At 45.7% G+C, this 20,899-nt stretch overlaps 1 protein-coding gene across 3 annotated transcripts in view; it reads right to left on the reverse strand.

Annotated features, from left to right (window-relative positions):
* Positions 1-20,899, reverse strand: part of Cacna1c (calcium voltage-gated channel subunit alpha1 C) — a 545,178-nt gene that overhangs the window by 110,548 nt on the left and 413,731 nt on the right. For all 3 annotated transcript variants that reach the window (XM_052174696.1, XM_052174695.1, XM_052174697.1), the window contains exons 10-12: positions 14,984-15,058; positions 12,495-12,585; positions 5,263-5,289 (exon numbers count right to left, since the gene is read on the reverse strand). In XM_052174696.1, coding sequence (XP_052030656.1) covers positions 5,263-5,289; positions 12,495-12,585; positions 14,984-15,058 — 193 coding nt within the window. The remainder of the gene's footprint in view (positions 1-5,262; positions 5,290-12,494; positions 12,586-14,983; positions 15,059-20,899) is intronic.

Below are 20,899 nucleotides of genomic sequence, written 5' to 3' on the forward strand. Positions count from 1 at the left end.
ATGATTCTCTCTACTTACACACATTGCCTTTGGGGATAGCTCGGTTTTACCTATGTCTCTAACACTATTAATTTTTCTCCCTTTTGTTCCATGGAAAAATCCTGTTACCAAGACTTAACTGAATACTATAGTGAGAATGGAAGAGCTGGGGGAAATCTAGGAACTTGAATTCTTCCCTGAGAACTACCAGGGGGCCTTGGGTTTAGGGCAGATGGATTCATCTTCTTGTTCTGGCCTGATACATTATTCTCCACTAGATGCCCCAGCTTTGCAGGGAACACTTAGCTTAGCTGATGCTTTGTAGAGAATTCGCTATGCACAGAAGGGATAGCGTGCAGTCAGAGATTAGTCTGCAGGTGTCCTTCAGGGTGCTTGAAACATCTCTCCATGCCCCATGCAAGTGTGAGGATACGGGAACCTGTGGAGGGACAAGGGACTATAACAGAGTCCCAGGCAGTCTGTAATGAGAGGTGATCTCTTGTGTTTGCCAGAACTTGAGTCTGCATAGTCCTGTGTTATCAGGAAACACCTCTATGTCTTCCTATTGGTTTTGAGTATTAATATTATAGGAGAATAAAAACATGTTAGTTGCAAAGATATGTTTTAAAATAGACACAATCCCGTACTGTGGAAATCACTGACAATTGCCATGCAGACTACAAAGCAGTCAAGGTTGCTTTTACCTATATGGGTAGAAACTTGGTCTCAGTTTAATACTGAGAATCTGATCCAGGCCATTTTCCTTACATTTACAAGTTGTGGGCATGGGTTGCTGTAAAGTCTGGCCCATCACGTGGATCTAGAACTGCGCTCTGTTGGCTCTGTTAAATGTGGCTGCTCCTGCAGAACCATTCTGGAGAGTCACATGGATTTGGGTTGTGGCGGGGATGGGAGTAATTACTATCCAGGGAAAGTATTTAAGGATAATTGTACATCTCCTACTTTTCAAATATAGTTTTACTTGACAGCTGGTTCCCTGGCAACACTTCCTACTATATAATAAATGCAATAGTTTATTAGAATGTGTAAATTTATTTGTATGTTTACATATGCATGGAGAATATAGAAATTACATGATAAAACAGGGAGGAGAAATTTACCTGCTATCCATGTTCTCTTTGCATTAGCCAGAAGTCATTTACTCTAGAAATACTGACACAGGAGAGAGGGAGGGGATGGAAGTGAACGTGTCGACTATACTTAATTGTCTGTACCACTGTTCTTTGCTCCCTCTCCCTCCGCTCATTTTATCTTCATCCCCCACTCTAGCACAGGGCTTTGCACCATTTTTAGCAAAACATAATTCCCTCCCAACTCTAAAGGCTTCCATCTTCCTAGCTCCTGCCCACCTTCAGGGCTCAACCCAAACCTCAGCTTCTCTGCCGTAGACTGTGTACTCTTCTAGCCCTGGCACCCCGAAGAGCCTGTCTACATCATGCTTTTTATCTGTGCAATCAAGAAACACTTAATCTATCTACTATGGACAAGGTTTATCAACAGTTAATAGACACAGTCCTTGTCAACACAAGGCCCAGCCAGGGCACAGAGCAGAAGGTACAAATGCTACATACTGTTGAACTCTGCAATAGTGTCCCTACATCACATCTTAGGAAGCCACGGAGGCATCCAGAGGGCTTCCATTGCCTGGTATTATCAGTTAACCTTTAACGTATGGCTCCTGACTCTTCTATGAGATGATGAGACACACAAGAGGCAGGGCCTATTCTTTGTTACAGTTCTGTAGTATTAGGCACAGCTTGTGTGAGCTACAGAGACATGCCCAAGGTCTAAGTCCCTGAAAAAGACAAGGTTGAAAAACCTCCAGCTTCAGGAAGGAGAGTGGGAGTAGGGAAAGGACAATACTCCTCAACTGGTTTCCTTAGCATGCAAATGCTGACAGACTGGAACTGTGAAGACAGTGAGCTGTGCAGGCTGTCTGGTAGCTGGGATTAAGTTTCCATCTTCAACAGAACCGGGAACAAATGGCAGAGAAAAAAGATCACCAAATTATTCTTTTATGAGTAAGTAGCCTAAAAATGGGCCTTTAGAGATTGGGGCACACTTGGCTTTTGTTTGCATGCAGTTGTTTGTGGCAGTGAAGAGGGCGGCAGTTCTTCCTGAAGACTAGGTTTGACAGTCTTCACATTTTGGAACCCCGTACGGTTTGCTCCAAATTCTGCATCATTTGCTCAGAAAAACTCCAACAGGTCTCTGGGTCTATGCTGCAGAGTGAGCCTTGAATGTGGCCAGTTCTTTATTTTCCTTTACTTGAAAGTTTGAATTTTCAAAATAGCTAAGGATCATCTAATTTTTCTCATATCCCCCCATCTCTGGCAAGATCTGTTGAACCATTCTTTCAAAACTATGACTTTGTATCATCCAGTCTTGCACCTAAAATAGGCCAATTTGAAGCTCAAATTCTATTACTGTCGTTATTAAATTGTTTCCCCAACTGAGAGAACTATTTGGGAAATGTTGATAATTCTCCTGGCATTTTCAATCCATTACCAGCCTTAGCTATTTTATAGTCAGTTACCATCATTATACTGAATGACTGAGGTTAGCCAGCTGCTTGTGATATTACTCAGAACTTCTGGGGTCGCCTTGTCTGAGTGGCAACTGCTAGCAACATGTGGCCAATCCAAACCACAACAGAGAGTAAATATAATGTACATCTAAGTTGCAAAGTCTTAGGCAAAGAGAACACAAGCTATCTAACTAAAATGGGCTACATTAAATCATGTTGAAATTACAGTGTTTTCACTACACTCTTAAAGGAAAAGGTTTCATTTCCTGCTGTTCTTTTGTACTTCTTTGACATGGCCATTAGAATAATTTTCAAACATTCACACAGAAGCAGGTTCAGTACACCAGCCAGGTTCAGTACACAGCTAAGGCTATTCCTGAGCTGTGACTGCACTTCTCTAAGCCCAGAGTCTATAGACCAGACTTGTCTACAGGTATCTTTAAGGAGTGTGCCAACCAACTGAAAAGAAGCCATTTGTGAATGTAAGGTCATTTCTGTGTGTCTCTTGAATTGGAAATGCAGAGAGAGGGGGGGGCACCCTCTTATCCAAAGTAAGCAATTAGAGCCCCGTGGGTGGGGAAATGCAGAGTAGATGATGCCCCAAAGATCAAGATTATAATCTTCAAGGACATACCTGAAGCCATACATTTACCCAATTCAAAAGAAAGGTTTTAGAGTTTCCTGATAACTCAGGAGTGTCCACCAATATGGGATTGTCTCCACAGCTCTCCAGATTGTGTTTATCCATTCATTTATCTATGATCCCTTCATTCACATGTAGCAAGAATAGAATTTGGGAAATATTTTTACTGCAATTTTTAATCTCTTTACTATTACTATGTGGGGGCTGTGGAACTATTCAGAGTAATATATACCTGTCAAATATGACTTTTTGTTTGAATGTCTATCAAATCTATTGTCTTATCAAGACCAGATGATCCACCCATCCATCCACAATCCATCTACACATCCATCCACACATCCAACCACCCATTTATCCATCCATCCGCACATCTATCCATCTATATTATTAAATCCTTATTATGCACTGGCTACTACTCCACATGTAGGAGACGATGAGGGAAAATCTAAAGAAGATTCTAAAGAGTGTTTTTTTCACATAATAAATGCCAGCACTGGTATTTTTCCACTAAGGAGGCCTTGCTTTGAAAGAACAATAGGGAGAAGGAAGCCTGCACTTTCTAGTCCCAGTAGAGCATGGGAGAAAAGATGTGTGTCAAATTGGAGTAGTAACAGACACTGTATTCCTTGCTTAATCTTAATGCTTGGATGTTGAGTGTCATGGGGTCAGAGGGACTTGCTTAGAAACACCTGGATGTCATAGGGAAGGGGCCATGGGAGTTAGAGCTTGGGGAAAGGCCCTGACAGGAATGTCAGTAATTCAGTTAACACTATCTGGCTGGTTCACAGAGAGCCAGCTGCAAGTAGGGAAAGGATATATTCCGGGGCTCCCAGTTCCCAGAGCTCATTTTTGGACTACAAGAGACATGGACATTGTCAAGTGTGGGGAAGTGGGTGGATCACAGAACTTTGGAGTCAAAGAACAGAAATGGAAATTTCAAAGGCTGGAGGAGTGCAGGGCTGCACACATGTAGTGGAGGATGTCTACATCAGAGAGACCTGCCATATGTCATACTAGTCCATGTGTCAGAGATGGCAAGAATCATCTCAAGAGGATCTTGAGAACTCCAGGACCTTGCTCACTAAGCCCTGGTGGGATTGTGGTCCTCCTCCCCGTGGGTATCAAGATCTGCTTTAGACAGGAGCTTCAGGAGATGGAACTCTGAGTGACTGCACATGTGACCTCTAGGAACTGCTTAAAAATATTATTGGTAAAACACCTCGCTGAACTAGTTTAGTATTACTTACACTACATATGAGATAGGGCTAGGGAGGCAAGACTATGTTAAGGAAAAGAAATGGCCAACACCCATCCTACATAGGCAATGGGTCAAGCACTCAGGGGCTCGAGGACTCAACCATGGGGTAGCTAGGTAGGCGCAGACAAAGGACAATGGGGCAACAGACCTTTGATCCAATTGCTAGAGTACAGTGTGGTAAACGTTAGGACAAGGGCACGAGGAAGCACGTGGGAGTAGAGGATGTGAGGATGCCATTTAGTCTTCCGGGGAGTGTCTGAGGGTGTCACAGATGCTGCAACCCTGAGCTGCTTGACAAGCCTGACTTTTCCAGGTAGACATAGATGGTGATTTAGGTGGCAGAAAAGCTCCGCAAAAAGTCTTACTGTACAAGGTTGGAGAGAACATTTGGGAGCCTGCAAGGAGCTTGCAAGCAGTGGGAAGGAAGTGTCTGTGCAGAAGTACAGAAGGTAAAGCCAAAGGCAGGTCACAGGGTGGGGTATTCTAGAAGCTTCTGACACCCTTTCAAAGCATTGACAGAATTTACATTCTTTCTGTAATCCTCAAAGTTGTGAAGGAAGCCAAGTAATAACAAAGTTCTCACATTTATTTTAACCAACTTAATCCTATAGGAGGTAGATACATTTGTTCTAACCTCTCAGAGCCTACCCAAGAGAAGCCAAGTCTCTACCCTTGAGTCAGTTCCCTTGACCAATCCATGAACCTCCATACAAAAGGAAGCAGTTATAGCCCGGGAGACCCAAGGTAGTAGGAATTACCTCAGTTTCCGACACAGTAGCTGGGAGTAAACTGGATGGGGCAGAAAGGAAGAGACATGACTTGCACCTCACTCACCTGAACTTGGATTTGGAGATCCGGTGGCTGAAAGAGCAAAAGGAAATATTAGTAAAGACAATGAACTCATTTTCTTCCACATACAGAGTGATTAGCTATCCCGGGGGAATGCGGTGTTTGCTAGGACTACAATGCTGCAGAGAGAACACTCTGTGTATTTGGATATGGCTGACCCAACCGACTTCTACACATCTAGAATCTTCTAAGTGTGGGTGATCCTCACTGGGGAGGGGAAGCACAGGAGTTCTGAGAGGACCGTATCTGCCCATAAACTCCATAAAGAGCTAAGAACAATAGCCTCTGAGAAAAGCCACAGTAGATGAACAGCTTCTTCTGCAGACAGGAGGACCCCAGCACCAGAAAGGTGGAAGTGCTGACCCCACTGCGGTCAGTCTGCCAGGATCTCTTCCAGAGCTGGATTAGGAGGCACATGCAAACCACACGAGCCAGCTGCCGGCGGGAAATGGAAAGGCCATGGCTTCCCTGGCTCCGGGCTGTTCACCAGACTAGGACAAAAAGCCTCAGGTTCTAAAGGGACGTGGTGCATGCAGAAGTTGGTGCAGCCCTGGGGTCTATGGCAACTCTGGGCAGAAGTGCAGGAAGGGTGTGCCGCTGACAGCTGCCTTGAAGGACCATTGCACAGGAAGGGTCCTGAAAGGCAGCGTCCTCGGAAGGCTTTGAGACTGTCCAGTTCATTTGGGACAGATTCCAGGAAAGCTACTCAGGGTTAGGAAGTGGGAAGAGGTCAAGAGAGAGGCTTGTTAATGAGAAGTATGGAAAGGGGAGGGAAGGAGGCAGAGAGGAAAGAAGGAGGAGAGAGGAGAGGACAAGAGGACAGGAGAATAGAAGCACCTATGACAAAAGATTTTGGGAAAGGAACCAAAACATTTGAAGGTGCATGCCTGCTTAACTTTGAAGGTAAGATTGACAGAGAAGTGGGAGGGGTTGATCGGGGAATGGGCGGAAGGAAGAGGACTTATGGACTTATGGGGAGCAGGGAACCGGGAAAGGGGAAATCATTTGGAGTGTAAACAAAGAATGTAGAAAATTAAAAAAAAATATGTATGCTTATGCATGTTCAAACACTTGAAAATCTTGCATGTAGGATTTCTTTGAGAAAAGACTTTGAACCAATTGCTAGAGTACAGTGGAAGTACTTCTTCATAAATAATGCACACAATCATTAGGGGAAAAACAAAACTTTGAAGGTAAGAGAAAGGTGAGTACAGGCAGAATAGCGTGTTGTCTGAGGCTGCTTAAATAGCCAGGATCAAGGCTGCCGATGCGCAGTTGACAAGCCAATGAGGATGGGGAGAATCTCAGAAAACTGCCCTCCTAGAGGATGCACTTGCTACCAATCCTTCTTCTCCAGGGATGAGGTACCTCACAGGTTACCTGGCACCAGGTGGTGACCCTAACCACGTTCCACATGAGCAACACTATATGGATGCAGTGGGCTACATATTCGCAAATATATATTGATAATAATTAAAGATCAAGGAGTCACGAAATTGTGAGGAGTAGGGAGATACGGAAGGCTTTGAAAGCAGGGAGGGAGAAGTGGGAATTATGTAAATGCACTACTTGTGTGAAATTCCCAAACAAAATAAATTTAAGTTAAAAAAATGGTCATAAAGAACGGAATGCAGATGAGAAATGACAATGATCAGAGACCCTTGTAGGATGTTGGAAGGTGACTCCTTGAAGCCATGTTGTCCCAGTCAGGCAAAAAAGCAAGCCATGTCACAGGACAAGAAAACAAACCCTTCTCATTATTTTTTAATTAAAAAAAAAAAACCAAACAAACTAAAAACCGAAGATATGACAGGTGGCAAAGCCATCGTGCGTGAGATAATTATATCTCCGGGGCGCTGAGAAGCTGAGCCGTGAGTGCTCTGAACTGTTCACCAACAACCCTTTTCCACCCCCAGGACTGCCTGCTAGGCTGTAGGTTTAATCACAACTTAACTGAGTGTGTGGGAGGGGGACCTAGAGCCCAGGGTAGCAGCTTTTATCTAGAGTCCTGGTTTAATGGGGGAAGAAATGTTTGCTAGCTGCTAAATGGAGACAGGCAGACAGGTTACTCTCTGTGGCGAAGGTATGTTGAGCTCAGAGATCCTTAAGTTTGTCTGGTTGGCTCCAGGCTTTCTTGCAAGTGAGTCTCATGGTCTCCCAGACCCTTTCCCTGATGCAAGTCTTACCTTTACTCTCCGTCCCATTAAGTCATAAGCAAAAGTGAGATCTTAGACAACCCCCACCCCCAGTAAGGAACTCGGAAGTACTCTTAAGGAAATGGATCTTTGATGTGGGATAAGAGAAGATCAGAGCTGATCAAATAGTCTTCCTTGTTCACACATGGCCACTGCTTGGTGTCTTGCACATTCTGGGCCAAAGGAAATGGCTCATTAGCCTCCTGCCTACTTGGCCCCAAGTCTTGATGTCTAACCCTGTATGCTTCACACAAGGAAGGTTTCTTGTTGCTAACAGGAGCCTGTGAACATGAGTTTAGATTCTCTGTATCCAAAGACATCCATCAGCAGGGCACTCAGCAGATGCACGTAACAAAGGAACACTGTCACTCAAATGGGTCCCAGGAGAGCTGGCCTTAGAGCTTCCTGTTAGATTACAGGCTTTGGTTCCTCTGCATTCCTGGTATGCAGGAGCAGTTAGCTACAGGACTTACAACATGAAATAGAAGGACACTGTGCATAGCCCCCTATCGCCTGGCAGTAGAGATAGACTCGGTTTGCATAGCTGTGTCCACTGTGGAAAAAATGAACCAGAGATCACCGAGCACCTTAGCATGCCTGCTTCCTACTGACGTTTGAAATCAGTGCAGACTGCAGAGTCCTGCAACCAGCAGAAGCCTCCAGTGTATCCAAACTCAATGGGCATAAGAAGCTTGCTTGAAAGTTTCTTGGTTTTTTTCCCTGTCACTCAGAGTCATGTAGAATGCCACCCTTACGCCGCACCTCAGGTGGATTTGATAAGAGCAGGGAAGTGGAGGAGGTTGATAACTAGCGAGAACTCTAGGACTCCAGACCAAGCCTCTGGGCCAGGGCTGGGCTCCACTTATTCTCCGCTAGGGACAACCAGGAAAACCAAAAATTTCCTTCCTGATTTTGACATTCAAAACTAAAGGCAACCACCAAACGATCTTCCCCCTTGCTCACTGGCTTTGTATTTATCATTATTTGGCAGGTATCTGAACTCCCTGGGAGCCATTTATACTTCTAGTTTCTCCTTCGTTTGAGTAATAAACACCGCTCACTCACTACCTGCTGTGGGGAGGGGTATTTTCCTGGATTGCTCCTATTTTGCCTGTAACACAGTCAGACAGATTGCTGACGCAGCTTCCCCCACTCCACAGCTTGGTCACAACCCTTGTCCTTGCTGAGCATAGCTTGTCCAATAGCTCCAGCTATTGGATACGAAACCCAGCTGCTCTCCATTTCCAGCCTGAACCTCCTTCCCGGAAGCCAGGCTTGGCCTCGAATCGATCCTCTGACTCGCCCCGCCTCTTCCAGGTCCCCAGACACACAACAAGCTTCACTTCTAGAGCTCAACTTGTTGTTCCGCGATGTCCTTGACATAAGGCAGGTTGTCCCCTCGGTCTTAAGCTGGGTCACTGTGGCTAACCGCCCCATCCAGATTCACACAATTGACTTTTAGTGTTTTTCAGTTATAAAAAAGTATTAAAAATATGTTTTAAAGATGCCAAGTCCATATTGACAGTGTTGGTCTCCAGAATGTCCAGGGGCTGCACAGCCAGTGACTCCACATTTCCCATCTGGATCCCCTAGGCTATCCATCACATTTCTGCAGTATCTGCCCTTATCCTGTGAAAGATGATGGACCTGACAGTGCTTCTATTTCTGACCAGTGTGCGTGCTTCTGACTTCACATTCTTTACAGAACCATAGGATTTGGTTTTTCGAGACAGGGTTTCTCTGTGTAGCCCTGGCTGTCCTGGAACTCACTCTGTAGACCAGGCTGGCCTCAAACTCAGAAATCCACCTGCCTCTGCCTCCCAGAGTACTGGGATTACAGGTGTGCGCCACCACTGCCCGGCTAGTTTTTGCTTAAATCTTAATCCCTTAAATAATTTTCCTAACCTGGCAATCTGAATGAGGACTCTTTGCTACATGATAGGGCTTCTTCTTCTCCTTCTTCTTCTTCTTCTTCTTCTTCTTCTTCTTCTTCTTCTTCTTCTTCTTCTTCTTCTTCTTCTTCTTCTTCTTCTTCTTCTTCTTCTTCTTCTCCTTCTCCTTCTCCTCCTCCTCCTCCTCCTCCTCCTCCTCCTCCTCCTCCTCCTCCTTTTCGTCGTCCTAGTCGTAGTAGTCGTTGTCTCCCTTCTCCTTTCTCCTTCTCCTCCTCCTCTTCCTCCTCCTCCTCTACATCTGCCTTTTCCTCCTTCTCCTCCTCTTCCTCCTCTTTCTCTTCCTTCAAATATTTATTTATTTTATTTTTTATTTATATGAGTATCCTGTAGCTCTCTTCAGACACTCTGGAAGAGAGCCTCAGGTCTTATAACAGATGGTTGTAAGCCACCATGCGTTTTCTGGGTATTGAACTCAGGACCTCTGGAAGAGCGGTGAGTGCTCTTAACCACTGAGCCATCTCTCCAACCCACATTATAGGGCCTCTTCCACACTAGATGATTAGCTCCATGGAGTCAGTGCTACTTTATTGGATAGCTACCATCTCTACCATCCAACATAGGCTGTGTGCTACCATGAAAGTTCACAGAGAGAGAATGGTCTTGACATCTCCCTCCTACATCACTCAGCATAAGAGTCTGTTCTCTTGTTTCTTCCTATTCTAGGTATCAGATTCCCCAAGGTTTCATCCTGGTCCCTTTCTTTCTATCCCCATCTCTCTGAGCAAACTCTGTCCTATGACCTTATCGATGGACTCAAACGCCAGTCTCTACCTCTACTCAGCTTCCCCCCCCCCCCCGCTCTCCACCTTGCACCTGTACATCCTTTAGGCTGGACCCCTCTTCAAATTTTGCTTCAGCCTTGTTATCAGTTTCTCTTACCAAGTCTTGGTGAGTCATTCCTTTATCTCCTTCCTTGTACTGCATTGTATAACACTGCAGCTTTTTGCTACACTCTTCTACCACCCAGGTAAACCTCTTTACCCCAGCCTTCTCCTTACACGCAAATCCTCATCCCGACCTCAAGACTCTTAACTCAGACCTTTTAAGTCAAGGATTTCTCATTCTGGCCTCAGCTGGCTTCTCTTCTCAATCCAATTGATGGACAGGAATAGTGGCAGTTTTAGCCGTTGCTGTCTTGTTTGGAGATGGGCAAAGACAGCAGTTGATGAAGTGTGTATTATAATTCTGGCACAGCAATTACATCTTTTGTATGCAGTGTAGATGTGCATCAACTTGGCTATGCACGGGAATAAGAGCAGCCATTTCTGGAAAACTCTCTCAGCCAGCAGAACACATCCTCCTAGGAGGTGACAGATAGACTAGTGGATGCCAGTTTTCCTCCACGGGGGATAATCATGTTTGTTTTCCAATAACATCATGTACTCCTAAAATGTAGTTAAATGTGTTCCCAATGCCAGCTCTCAAGTCCCTTCTGGTTTATACTTTGGGTCATGTCCCAAAGCACTATAATAACTTTGATGATCTTTTCTTTGACCTCTCCATCCCTAATGTCTAGCAAACAGGAAGGCCTAGAACTTTTTGACTAGAAGGGTCGCATATGCCTGCCCTGATCATTGCTACCTGGGGGCACGTCTAGAAACCCAAGTGTTTATTTTGTAAAATTCCAAAAGGGAGAAGAAGAAGAAAAAAGCAGGGAGCACTGTTACAAATGTAATTAGCACCATATTTTAACAACCCTTGGACAATAATTGCTTCTTGATAATGCTGAGAAATCTGCAGTGCAGACTCCCCGGTGACACTGTCTGTCAGAGTGAGCGGTGCCTCAGCCCTATGTACCGTACCCCGAAACCTTGGTGCTGCTCTCTCTGCTCCCCAGTCCCGTTCACCTCCCTCCTGGCTTGCTCACAGGCACACTGGGATCTGTCTGCAGCTAGGTTGTGAGAAGGTTGGGTCCATGCACACACAGCAGTGAGGCATGCTACAGGGGAAGGAGCTGTTCTACCCATGGAACATTTGGGGATGCATTTTTAATTGAGCTAATCCTACTCAGCTTTCTGTTTGAGATTCCTTCCAGGAGCCAAGACACAGGTACAGTTGTCATGCCCTGGGCCGTAGAAAAAGCAGTCATCACCTTCCAGAGTGAAGCTTAAAGCTCCCAGGCTCTGCTCTCTGAGACAGTAGTAATCAAATCAGCTTTGCAAGTCTTAGTAATGACTCAGTTTCTCCCCTTTGTTTAGGTCACTGACCTGGATGACTTGATTCTGGGTTCAGGACTGTGATAATTCAGCTGTGAACTGCTCCCATGGATACCAGTTCCTACTCTCTCATAGCCAGCTAAGCCCAGAGCTAAGCCCGCTCGCTCTTAGAAACCAGGGAGCTGAGGAAGGATTCACTGTAAAAGCTGCTACCACTAAGCCAGTGGGTTCTCAACCTGTGGGTCAAGACCCCTTAAGGGCTCTCACATCAGAAATCCTGTTTTCTGATATTTACATTGCCATTCGCAACAGTAATAAAACGATAATTATGAAGTAACGATGAAATTTTTTTTTTGGTTGGGAGTCACCACAATAGGAGGAACTGTATGAAAGGTCACAGCGTTAGGACCCAGTCTGTGGACATTGCCGGTGGTCCACACCAGGCACTTGCTCCCCCTCATTAGAAGGGCAGGTTGAGCCTCACAGGGACAACAGGCTCATCACCTGGCTAGTTTCTTAGCTGATGATTTTCTTTGAAGCTATGTTTGTCAGAATAGAAAGGGTAGCCATGTAGTGCCAGGGATGCTGACCTACTGGATTGTATGAAAAATAGGTGTGTGTGGGGGGGGCATAAAACATATATCAGAGCACCCTGCCTTCTGTGCTTCACTGGTGGGGTGAAAGGCTCAGCATTTGAGTCTGGCAGCCCCCACAGACATGCTGAAGATGGGACTGAATTTGAAAAGCCCACCACCATGTATGAGGCCATTACCTAACCCCAGGCCTCTTTTCTCTCCATACAGAGCATTCTGATTCTGCCCCTGGGGAGCCACCCCACTCAACACCACGAAGCAGCTTCCCAGGTCGTGCCCCAGGAAGAACTCAGTGCTACATCATTTGCCGCGGGTACTCACGCAAGCCTGGCTCCACAGTTTTCACCCTCAATGTCACCTCCAGCCACATTTTCAGTGTTGACAGACTCAGTCTCACTCGTGGGCATGCTCACTGTGAGGGAAGAGGAGGCATGAAAGAGAAGAAAAGAACATTAGTGCATGACAAACCATCCTAGCCCAGGGCCAGTTGGGCACCATCTGCTGGTCTGTCTGTGGGGGCTGGGCCCTGGCACTGTCCTCAACAGGCTGGAAAAGTCAGCTGCCAAAGTAGGAGGGACTCTGGTGATCAGACCTTTCCCTTCCAAGGTACATCTGGGTAAGACTGGCAGTCAGTCACGTCCTTCCTCCACCCTCAACTTCATAGCCACAGAAAGGCTGTGAACGTTTTCCATTTGCTCCTCTCTCACTGACCACAGCGGGAGAAGCTCATTTCACCACCTTACCTTCTTTCCCCTACCAGCTCTAACCCATGACTGGAGTCTATCTTGTTTGTAAAAAGGGCTCTTTTGTTACTCAGATTTTTGATGGACCTGAGGACAATTTTATTTTCTGCAGTGCACAGTGTTATAAAGCAATGACATTTAGGACCATACCTGAAGTGATGGACTTGAGGTCACTAGCCACCACCAAACTCATGGGTTGGGCCTCACACAACATGGTAGACACTAAGAATGGCAGTGTCTAGTTGCAGGACACACACACACACACACACACACCACACACACACACACACACACACACACACACACACACACACACACACACACACACACACCTAAATGGGGCTCAAAGAGAGCCTGTAAGATACCATCTTCCTTCTCAAAAGCCCCAACACTCCCATCTAAACAGAGACCGGAGTTACCTGATTCTCAAGGAACCAATTTTTCCCAAGCCATGCCCATTGCCTTATTCTAAGGCAGCAGCAGGCTAGACTTTCAGAAGGGAGTTTTCTAGCTTAGACTTAGCATGGTGGCTTAGAGGAGGTCATTTCTATTAATAGTATTTATTCTATGAAATTAAAGTTCAGCTAAAAATCTCTTCAGAACTCTCTCATCCTTTTAAGATTAAAATAAATACCTTATATTTTTATCTTAAAAAAATATAGGGTCTTGATATACTCCAAGCTGGCCTCAAACTTGTGGTCCTCCTGCATCAGCCTCCTGAGGGCCGTGATTAGTGCTATATACCACAACTCCCAGGGTCCTTGGTTTTACCAATGTCTCTTTAGAGCAACCTGGACCAGCAGTCCTTCCAGAATAGACCCCATCTGGTAAAATCTCCCTAGCCCTCAGCAGTCACGTCATCTATAACTACCGGGAATGTGACAGTAGTGCTAAGTCCCCATGGACAACCACAGCTCAGGGGAGACCTTTCCCTACTTATATGGAAATGTTGACAGATATGGACTTCCCAAGTCTCTAAGACAAGTCGGGATGAGAAGAGACTCATTTCAAGAACATAGAAGATACAAAAAGAACACTCATGACTTACTGTGCTTTGGCTGTCACACAGAGCACTTTAATTAGGCTTAGGATTCTTCCTCAAATATGTTGAGGAAAAAGAATCCAGGCATCATCTCATGGATTTTAGGAACTGGATGAGACTACAGAAGTTACCCAGAGCTCTGCTACGTCCCTTTAGTCCACAAGAAAGAAAAGCAATGGTCTAGGTCATATGGGATGCCTAGAAAGGACAAGTGACTGGGCATTGTCCCTGTCCCATGCTCTCATTGACTGCTGCAGTGTTGACAAAATGTCTTCTCTACATCTAGGGTAAGTCAATGACTGGGAAGCTGAGCCAGGCCCCGGGCACACCACTGGATGGCACAGTATAGCCTAAGAATGTTGTTTGGTTTTATAGCGTTGACATCCACATCATAACATAAGGACTGAGGGTGGGACTAGTCACTTGAAGCAGCTTAGCATTCAGATCTGGGAACAGGAACCCTCAGAGTTTTCCAAGGGTTGTGATCAATTCGTATTTAATAATAAACTGTAAAAGTGAGGAGCATTCTGCTTCTTGGTCCATTTATCTTTAGCCACCTGACCCAGGCCCTTTGACTCTCTAGGTCTCATTCTTGGAAGGGCAGTGCTGGGCTCAAAAAGAGACCATGATTAGAAAGAAGTATCCTGGGCCTTAACAGCAAGCACGTCTTCTAAAGTTCAGGCACTCCCAGTCCTGGGACTAATTTTGCATTTATGTGTCTTTAATTTTGGCTGCCACTCTCCAAAGGAATGACTCCACCTTCTATCAGGGAATAGTTGCTGTTGCCTGTCTGCTCGCTGCTCTTTTCAGAGAATGGGATGAGGGTCAGCAGTCTTCTCCTCACAAAAATGTACATACAGATCTCTCTCTCTCTCTCTCTCTCTCTCTCTCTCTCTCTCTCTCTCTCTCACACACACACACACACACACACACACACACACACACACACGTCAAGAGAAATATTTTCCCATGCAATCTGTATGGACCAACACACATTTACACACAGAAAGCACAGGAGACATTACCATGGGTTTCTGTAGAGTGACTAAACCAAGCAAATTTCCCTTTCTTCTGATCATGCAAGCCCGCTGGAACGCCTCCTTTCACAGACAAGATGGCCAGTGTCAAGATCAGGGACAAGACATCAACAGAGAACATGCAGTCAGCACAGGCAAAAGAAACAACTCGGTTCTCCAAAAATTAACTTAAACAATGAAAAGTATAAACCAAAACATATATGAAAACATAACAAAATCTGGTCAAACCCCTTTAAATGACATGAATTAACAACATAAAACAAAGGAAGAATCCTTGCTAAAGAGGCTCCCAACTATACTGGCATATGTAAGTGGAGACTTGGGAAGATTTTCCAGAAGGCTCTTCCTTGCCCCTGTTGTCTCCTGAGTGTGTGTGTGTTTGTGTGTGTGTGTGTGTGAGAGAGAGAGAGAGAGAGAGAGAGAGAGAGAGAGAGAGAAGAGAGAGAGAGAGAGAGAGAGAGAGATAAAGAGACAGCCAGAGACACACAGAGACAGAGACAGACAGAGACAGAGACACACAGAGAGAGCGTGGCGTTCTTTCTTATAGATTTAACTAAGTAGCTGCTGAGATCAAGCTAGTGCCTCCCACTGGCTAGCTAGCTTAGCTTCTCCCTTACAGAGGCCATACATGCCAGCTGCAGTGGGCTCCAGGGCATCCCTTCCACTTAGCCCTGGATGAAGTCACGTGCCGACAGATCTACTTGCCCCTTGTCTGGCCCAGTCATTGTACCTCATTCAGTAAGGGTCCACTCCATGCCTCAGTCTTGGTTATATCTAAGGCACATGCATCTGCTTTACTTCTGACCTCACAAACTCTTTATTTTCTTTTGTATGCAAATAGGCATGCAATTCCCATACAGCATACTTCACATTCTATGGTTTGAAGAGGAACAACTTGATTCAGGTATAGAACGACTAAGCTGTCTTTGGATTCTACTTTTCCTCTGAGTTAAGTTTCTTGTGCGCAGAAAGCCCTGGGCTCCTCTCACGTCCAGGCTTAGCTGAAGAGGAAGGGGCTAAGGGAGGGAGTGAAGAATCTCCTATTGCATGGATGAAGAACAATCTGTGATAAACCTCTGATGGCCTGAGGTCCTGAGGTCTTGAGGTCCAATGGTTTAGCTAATTCCCCAGAAAGGATGTTTCTCTTGGTAACACTCGCATATGAGTGCTTCTGGTAAGCCACAGAGGCAGCTTTTGGAAATAAGAGATGGGCATGTACTGACGACAACTTAGTGGGGAGCAGCAGTGGATGGAGACAGGAGAAGATGCCAGACAGTTCTACAAGAGAATATGTGCTCTGATGAGAAACAGGAAGTGGCCCTGTGTGCTCTAGAGAAATCTGTGAAGGGGGCATCTTTCATCCCAGTCTCAGGTGACTCCAGATATATTCTTGTGGTTGGTGAGGATTCAGAAGTCGGGCTCCTCTTAGAAAGAGGCTGAACTTGTGGCTAACCCATCAGGAGTTCCATGTCTCTAGTGTGCTCATTGTCAAAACAGTAACTCTCCAATTAGTGTAGGAGCTTCTCTTTCTTCTAAAAATCCCTACATGAGTCAAGCACTAGAAGCAAATCTCCCTTCTAGAGAGGTACGTATTGGAGCAGGAGCAGGAGCAGGAGCAGGTACAGGAGCAGGAGCAGGAGCAGGAGCAGGAGCAGGAGCAGGAGCAGGAGCAGGAGCAGGAGCAGGAGCAGGTGCAGGTGCAGGAGCAGGAGCAGGAGCAGGAGCAGGAGCAGGAGCAGGAGCAGGAGCAGGAGCAGGAGCAGGAACAGGAGCAGGAGCAGGAGCAGGAGCAGGAGCAGGAGCAGGAGCAGGAGCAGGAGCAGGAGCAGGAGCAGGAGCAGGAGCAGGAGCAGGAGCAGGAGCAGGAGCAGGAACTAACCTGAGAACAAGGGCCCCCTGAGGACTGTGCTTTCTGGGGAGGTGTGAAATGGAAACACAGATTTTGGTGCAGGTGCTGGGGATCAAGCTCAGGCCTCCATGCTGGCATGGCTAACACTGGCTGAGCCATCTCCCCAGCCCAACATGATGCAGTTTTGAAGAAAGATGCTGAAGAAACAGCCTAGAGATGAAGCTCATTTTCTGACTTTATTGCTAACAGGAACTATCACCAAATGTGGATTTTGGGAGGAATTCTAAAACAAAACAAAAATTAAGGATTTTTTCAGAAACAATCTGCAGTTGTCATTGTAAGCAATGGGTGGCACGGCTCTTTTCTTAGTTATAGCAGCAATGGCTAAAAATGTATACATTCTACTCTTCCCTTTTTATTTAACACATGGGGTCCTGTGATGCTACCAGGATGCCTGCACTTCAGAACTTAAGACTCCTTCTCCAGCTTCCAGCTAGCTAGGAGCCACCATACCCACTTCTGCAGTATCTTGTCAACAGCCCATTTCGTCCTTGAATTAATATGTTCTAACCCTCCATTCTGCTAAGCATCTATTCTCAGTAACCACTCTTGCTTGAATGACACTTAATAGTCTGCTTCTGTGTCTCTGGTGAGGAGCACAGTTATTGTCTCTCCTCAGCTTTCTTGGAGATCTGCAACTGGGCAGATGCTGTGGAAGTGGTAATAAATTATAATAATCTCCACATGAAATTTCTCCAAGAATAATGCGGAGACACACAATAATATACCTTAGATCTAAGCTGTTGTTCAGCTCTTGTTGTTTCCTGGCATGTTTGGGTTCACAAACCCTTGGAAATCTTATCCACTGAACTCTGGAACTCCACCCTGAGACGCCACGTGGTGTCTTTGAGGTATATGATGACACAGACCATTGGGCAGACTTTCTGCAGCTATGATCAACAGGGAGGTTTACAGCTCATGACCTTCCCTACAGGAAGCCAACTCCCCGTAAAACTACAGCTTGCCTCTGGACAGATCCTCATGAAACAAATCCCCAAGTGGCAGAGCTGAGCCAGACTGGGCCAGAGAATCAAAGCTCACATTTCCTTAATTTCCTTAAAAGGAAATCAGACCTAGTTCAGCCATCATGACATCAACATAATGTAATATGTGCACCAGAAGACAGACAAATGAATCCACATGAGTATAAGCAAAATTATTCAGAAGGGCTTTGACAAAGGTTCGGAGTCAAAAATAAATTGTGTTGTAGTAAAGAAAACATGTCGACATGGTTCCTTAGGAAAGGAAATGGAGGACTTTTGGGGAGTTCCTTCTTTTTAGTTTTGCTTCTTCTTTGCCTTGAGAGGGATACAGGGGAAAACAGTCCCATATAAGATCCCTAGACTGGACCTGCCTCCCGTATATCCTTACCACCTATGGAGCACCAGAGGATGTGACATGAATCTGGGGAGAAAGATGAAGTGTGCTGAGTTCTGAAACCTTTGGGGCCCCAAACAGCTCTGACTTTGTCCCGGGGTGGGGGGTAGAGGATGGGGGTGGGGGGAGGGGGCTCTCTAAGATCTTCATAGGACATCAGCAGAGATGCCCAGCTTCTCCTGAGGCTTGAAAAGAAAAATAATGTTTTCATGTAGCCATTAGGCTGTTATCCAAGCTCAGAGAATTCATCTGCTGCCTGCAACTCTTTACCTTCCCTGTTGGGAAAGGGTTACTACACCAACACAGCAGTGGCTGCCAGTGTTTGGACGTTACCCTGAATTTCCCCCTGAGGCAGAATGCTGGCAGGAGTCCTGGGGTGACTCTTGGTATCCAGCCTGCTGGGCTGCAATGTCTCGGGTCCATCTACTCCTTGCCATTTGGCCAGATGCCTATTTTATTATATTTTTATATTAAAAATGGTATAGAAAGCACTTATTTCCTCAAAGTACTGATGGCAATATGGCTAGCAAACAAAGGAATTCCTGGTGCCCTGCCTTACAGATTCCACTCCCTGTGACTTGGCTGTCTCATCTGTTATGGACTGAGTTATGTCCCCTAGAAACTCACATGCTAGTGTTTAAAACCTTCTTAACTAGAATGGACTGTTTTAGGAGACAGGGTCTTTAAACATGCAATTTAATTAAAATGAGGCCACAAGGGCCAGCTCCTAATCTAATAGACTTGAATCCTAATAAAACAAAGGCATTTGGACACGGACAGAAGGGAGATCATAGGAAGGGACATGGTGAAGACAATACCTATAAGCCAAGGAGAGAGACCTGCAATGGACATTTTCCCTCACAGCCTCTGAGGAGCCAGCCAGTCTCACACCTTGACCTCAGCCTCCAGCCTCCAGAAACCAGGAAATGATCCATTTCAATCATTTAAGCCAGCAGTATTTATTAGGCAGCCTAGGCTACAATGCCACCCGTTTCCATCCTTCTGAGGAAGTCTCAGGCAAGCTGTCTCTCAGCTGCACTGGGCTTCTGTCCATATGGCATCCATCCTTTGTCCTGGGAGGGTCTGGTCTCCTTACCAAATACCCTGCAGGTCCACACACTGCTGCTTCAGAGGCACATTCAGCCCACCCCTTATTCCCGTGAGTAAAGTTTGACTGGGTCCTGGCACTGGCCATCTCTTGATGGCGTTTACTGGTCACTTCTCTTTAGAGAGCAGAGCTGAAGACCTGTAACAGACTCTGCAGGCCCTGCAAAACCAGGGACATGATCTGGCTGGACCATTACCAGCAATGGCAATGCCTTATCCACTCATTTGGTCTTGGGAACCCAATTCTAGCCTCTGGTGGCTTCCAGAACCATCCACTGCTCAGAATATTTCCTTTCCATCTCCTAGAGCACTCACTCGTGTTGCTTCTAAAACTGAGTAAAAATGCAGATGCTGGTTTTTGTCCCACCCTCTAGCAACCACACAGCTTCAGGTAAGTTATCCAACTTTTCTGAACTCACATTCCCTCCTCCACATAAAGACTGTGCTAGTATTTACTCGAAGATCTTTTGGTATGGGTTAGCTAAAATAATATTTGTAAAAAGAACCTTGTAAAATGGTAATTAACATAAACACTCTCTAGTATTACCAACTAATTTTAAACTGTTTTTCTTAAAGTTTGCTATTTCCTAAGTATTAGATTTGTCTTCTCAAGGAAGCCCAAACTTTCTCCAGTCTAGGGATTCTTGGAATTCATCTTGGCACACTCTGGGCTTAGTCTGATTCTGTGGAACCGTAGCAGCAATGTTTTGGATCGCCACGGTTCCAGGTTACTCCTCTATGCTGCTTGTGTGTTCCTCGTACTGTGGACTCCAGGAGGCTATACCACATCAAACGGGTCTTCTTCTGAGGCTTCCCAGTGGGGAAGCATGAGGAAGAATCTATGAGTAGGTCAGAGGAGACAGGGCTCAGGTCTCATCCGCTGCTTCTGGGTATATAGGGCACATTGGTTGCGTTTTGATCCCAAAATCCATGCCACATAGATCCAAAGGTCTGGCCACATAGCCCTCTCTACACAGCTACTCTCTCCTTTCTGCAGACCTATAGAAACAGCTTCCCTACTGATATTTTAGGGTGCTGCTCTGATGTCCTGAATCCCCTACCCAACTTTCTTCTACACTGACTATCCTTTATCAAAATCTCCTTAAACCACCATCTGAAAGCACTCTCCCTGAGAACCTGACAGATGTGTTCCTGGGGTAACATGGAAGGACATTACTCCCCAAGGACATTCCAGAAGATATGTGCCTGAGGAGAAAGCTGGTAAGGTGGCAGGGAATGGGTGGGCCATGAGTGCAGGGCTTATAACCACATCAGATAAGACCCAGAAAGTGTGCTCACGCCCACAGTGAAGGGTGAAAGATAATGTGTGCCCTTCCCTTAGCCTTGAGCAGGCTAAATAGACCTTGAGTGCTTTGCCACAACGGGTTTTATGACCTAGGTGGAGTCACCTGCCTTGCTGTTCCTATGGGAATTTAGAGGAATAGACTGCCCGCTGAGTTTGTCTTGCAACATAATCCCTGCTATAACAAAGGATGGGTTTTGTGGTTTTC

The sequence above is a fragment of the Apodemus sylvaticus genome, chromosome 2 (genome assembly GCF_947179515.1).
Source record: "Apodemus sylvaticus chromosome 2, mApoSyl1.1, whole genome shotgun sequence".
In the NCBI taxonomy this organism is placed as follows: Eukaryota; Metazoa; Chordata; class Mammalia; order Rodentia; family Muridae; genus Apodemus; species Apodemus sylvaticus.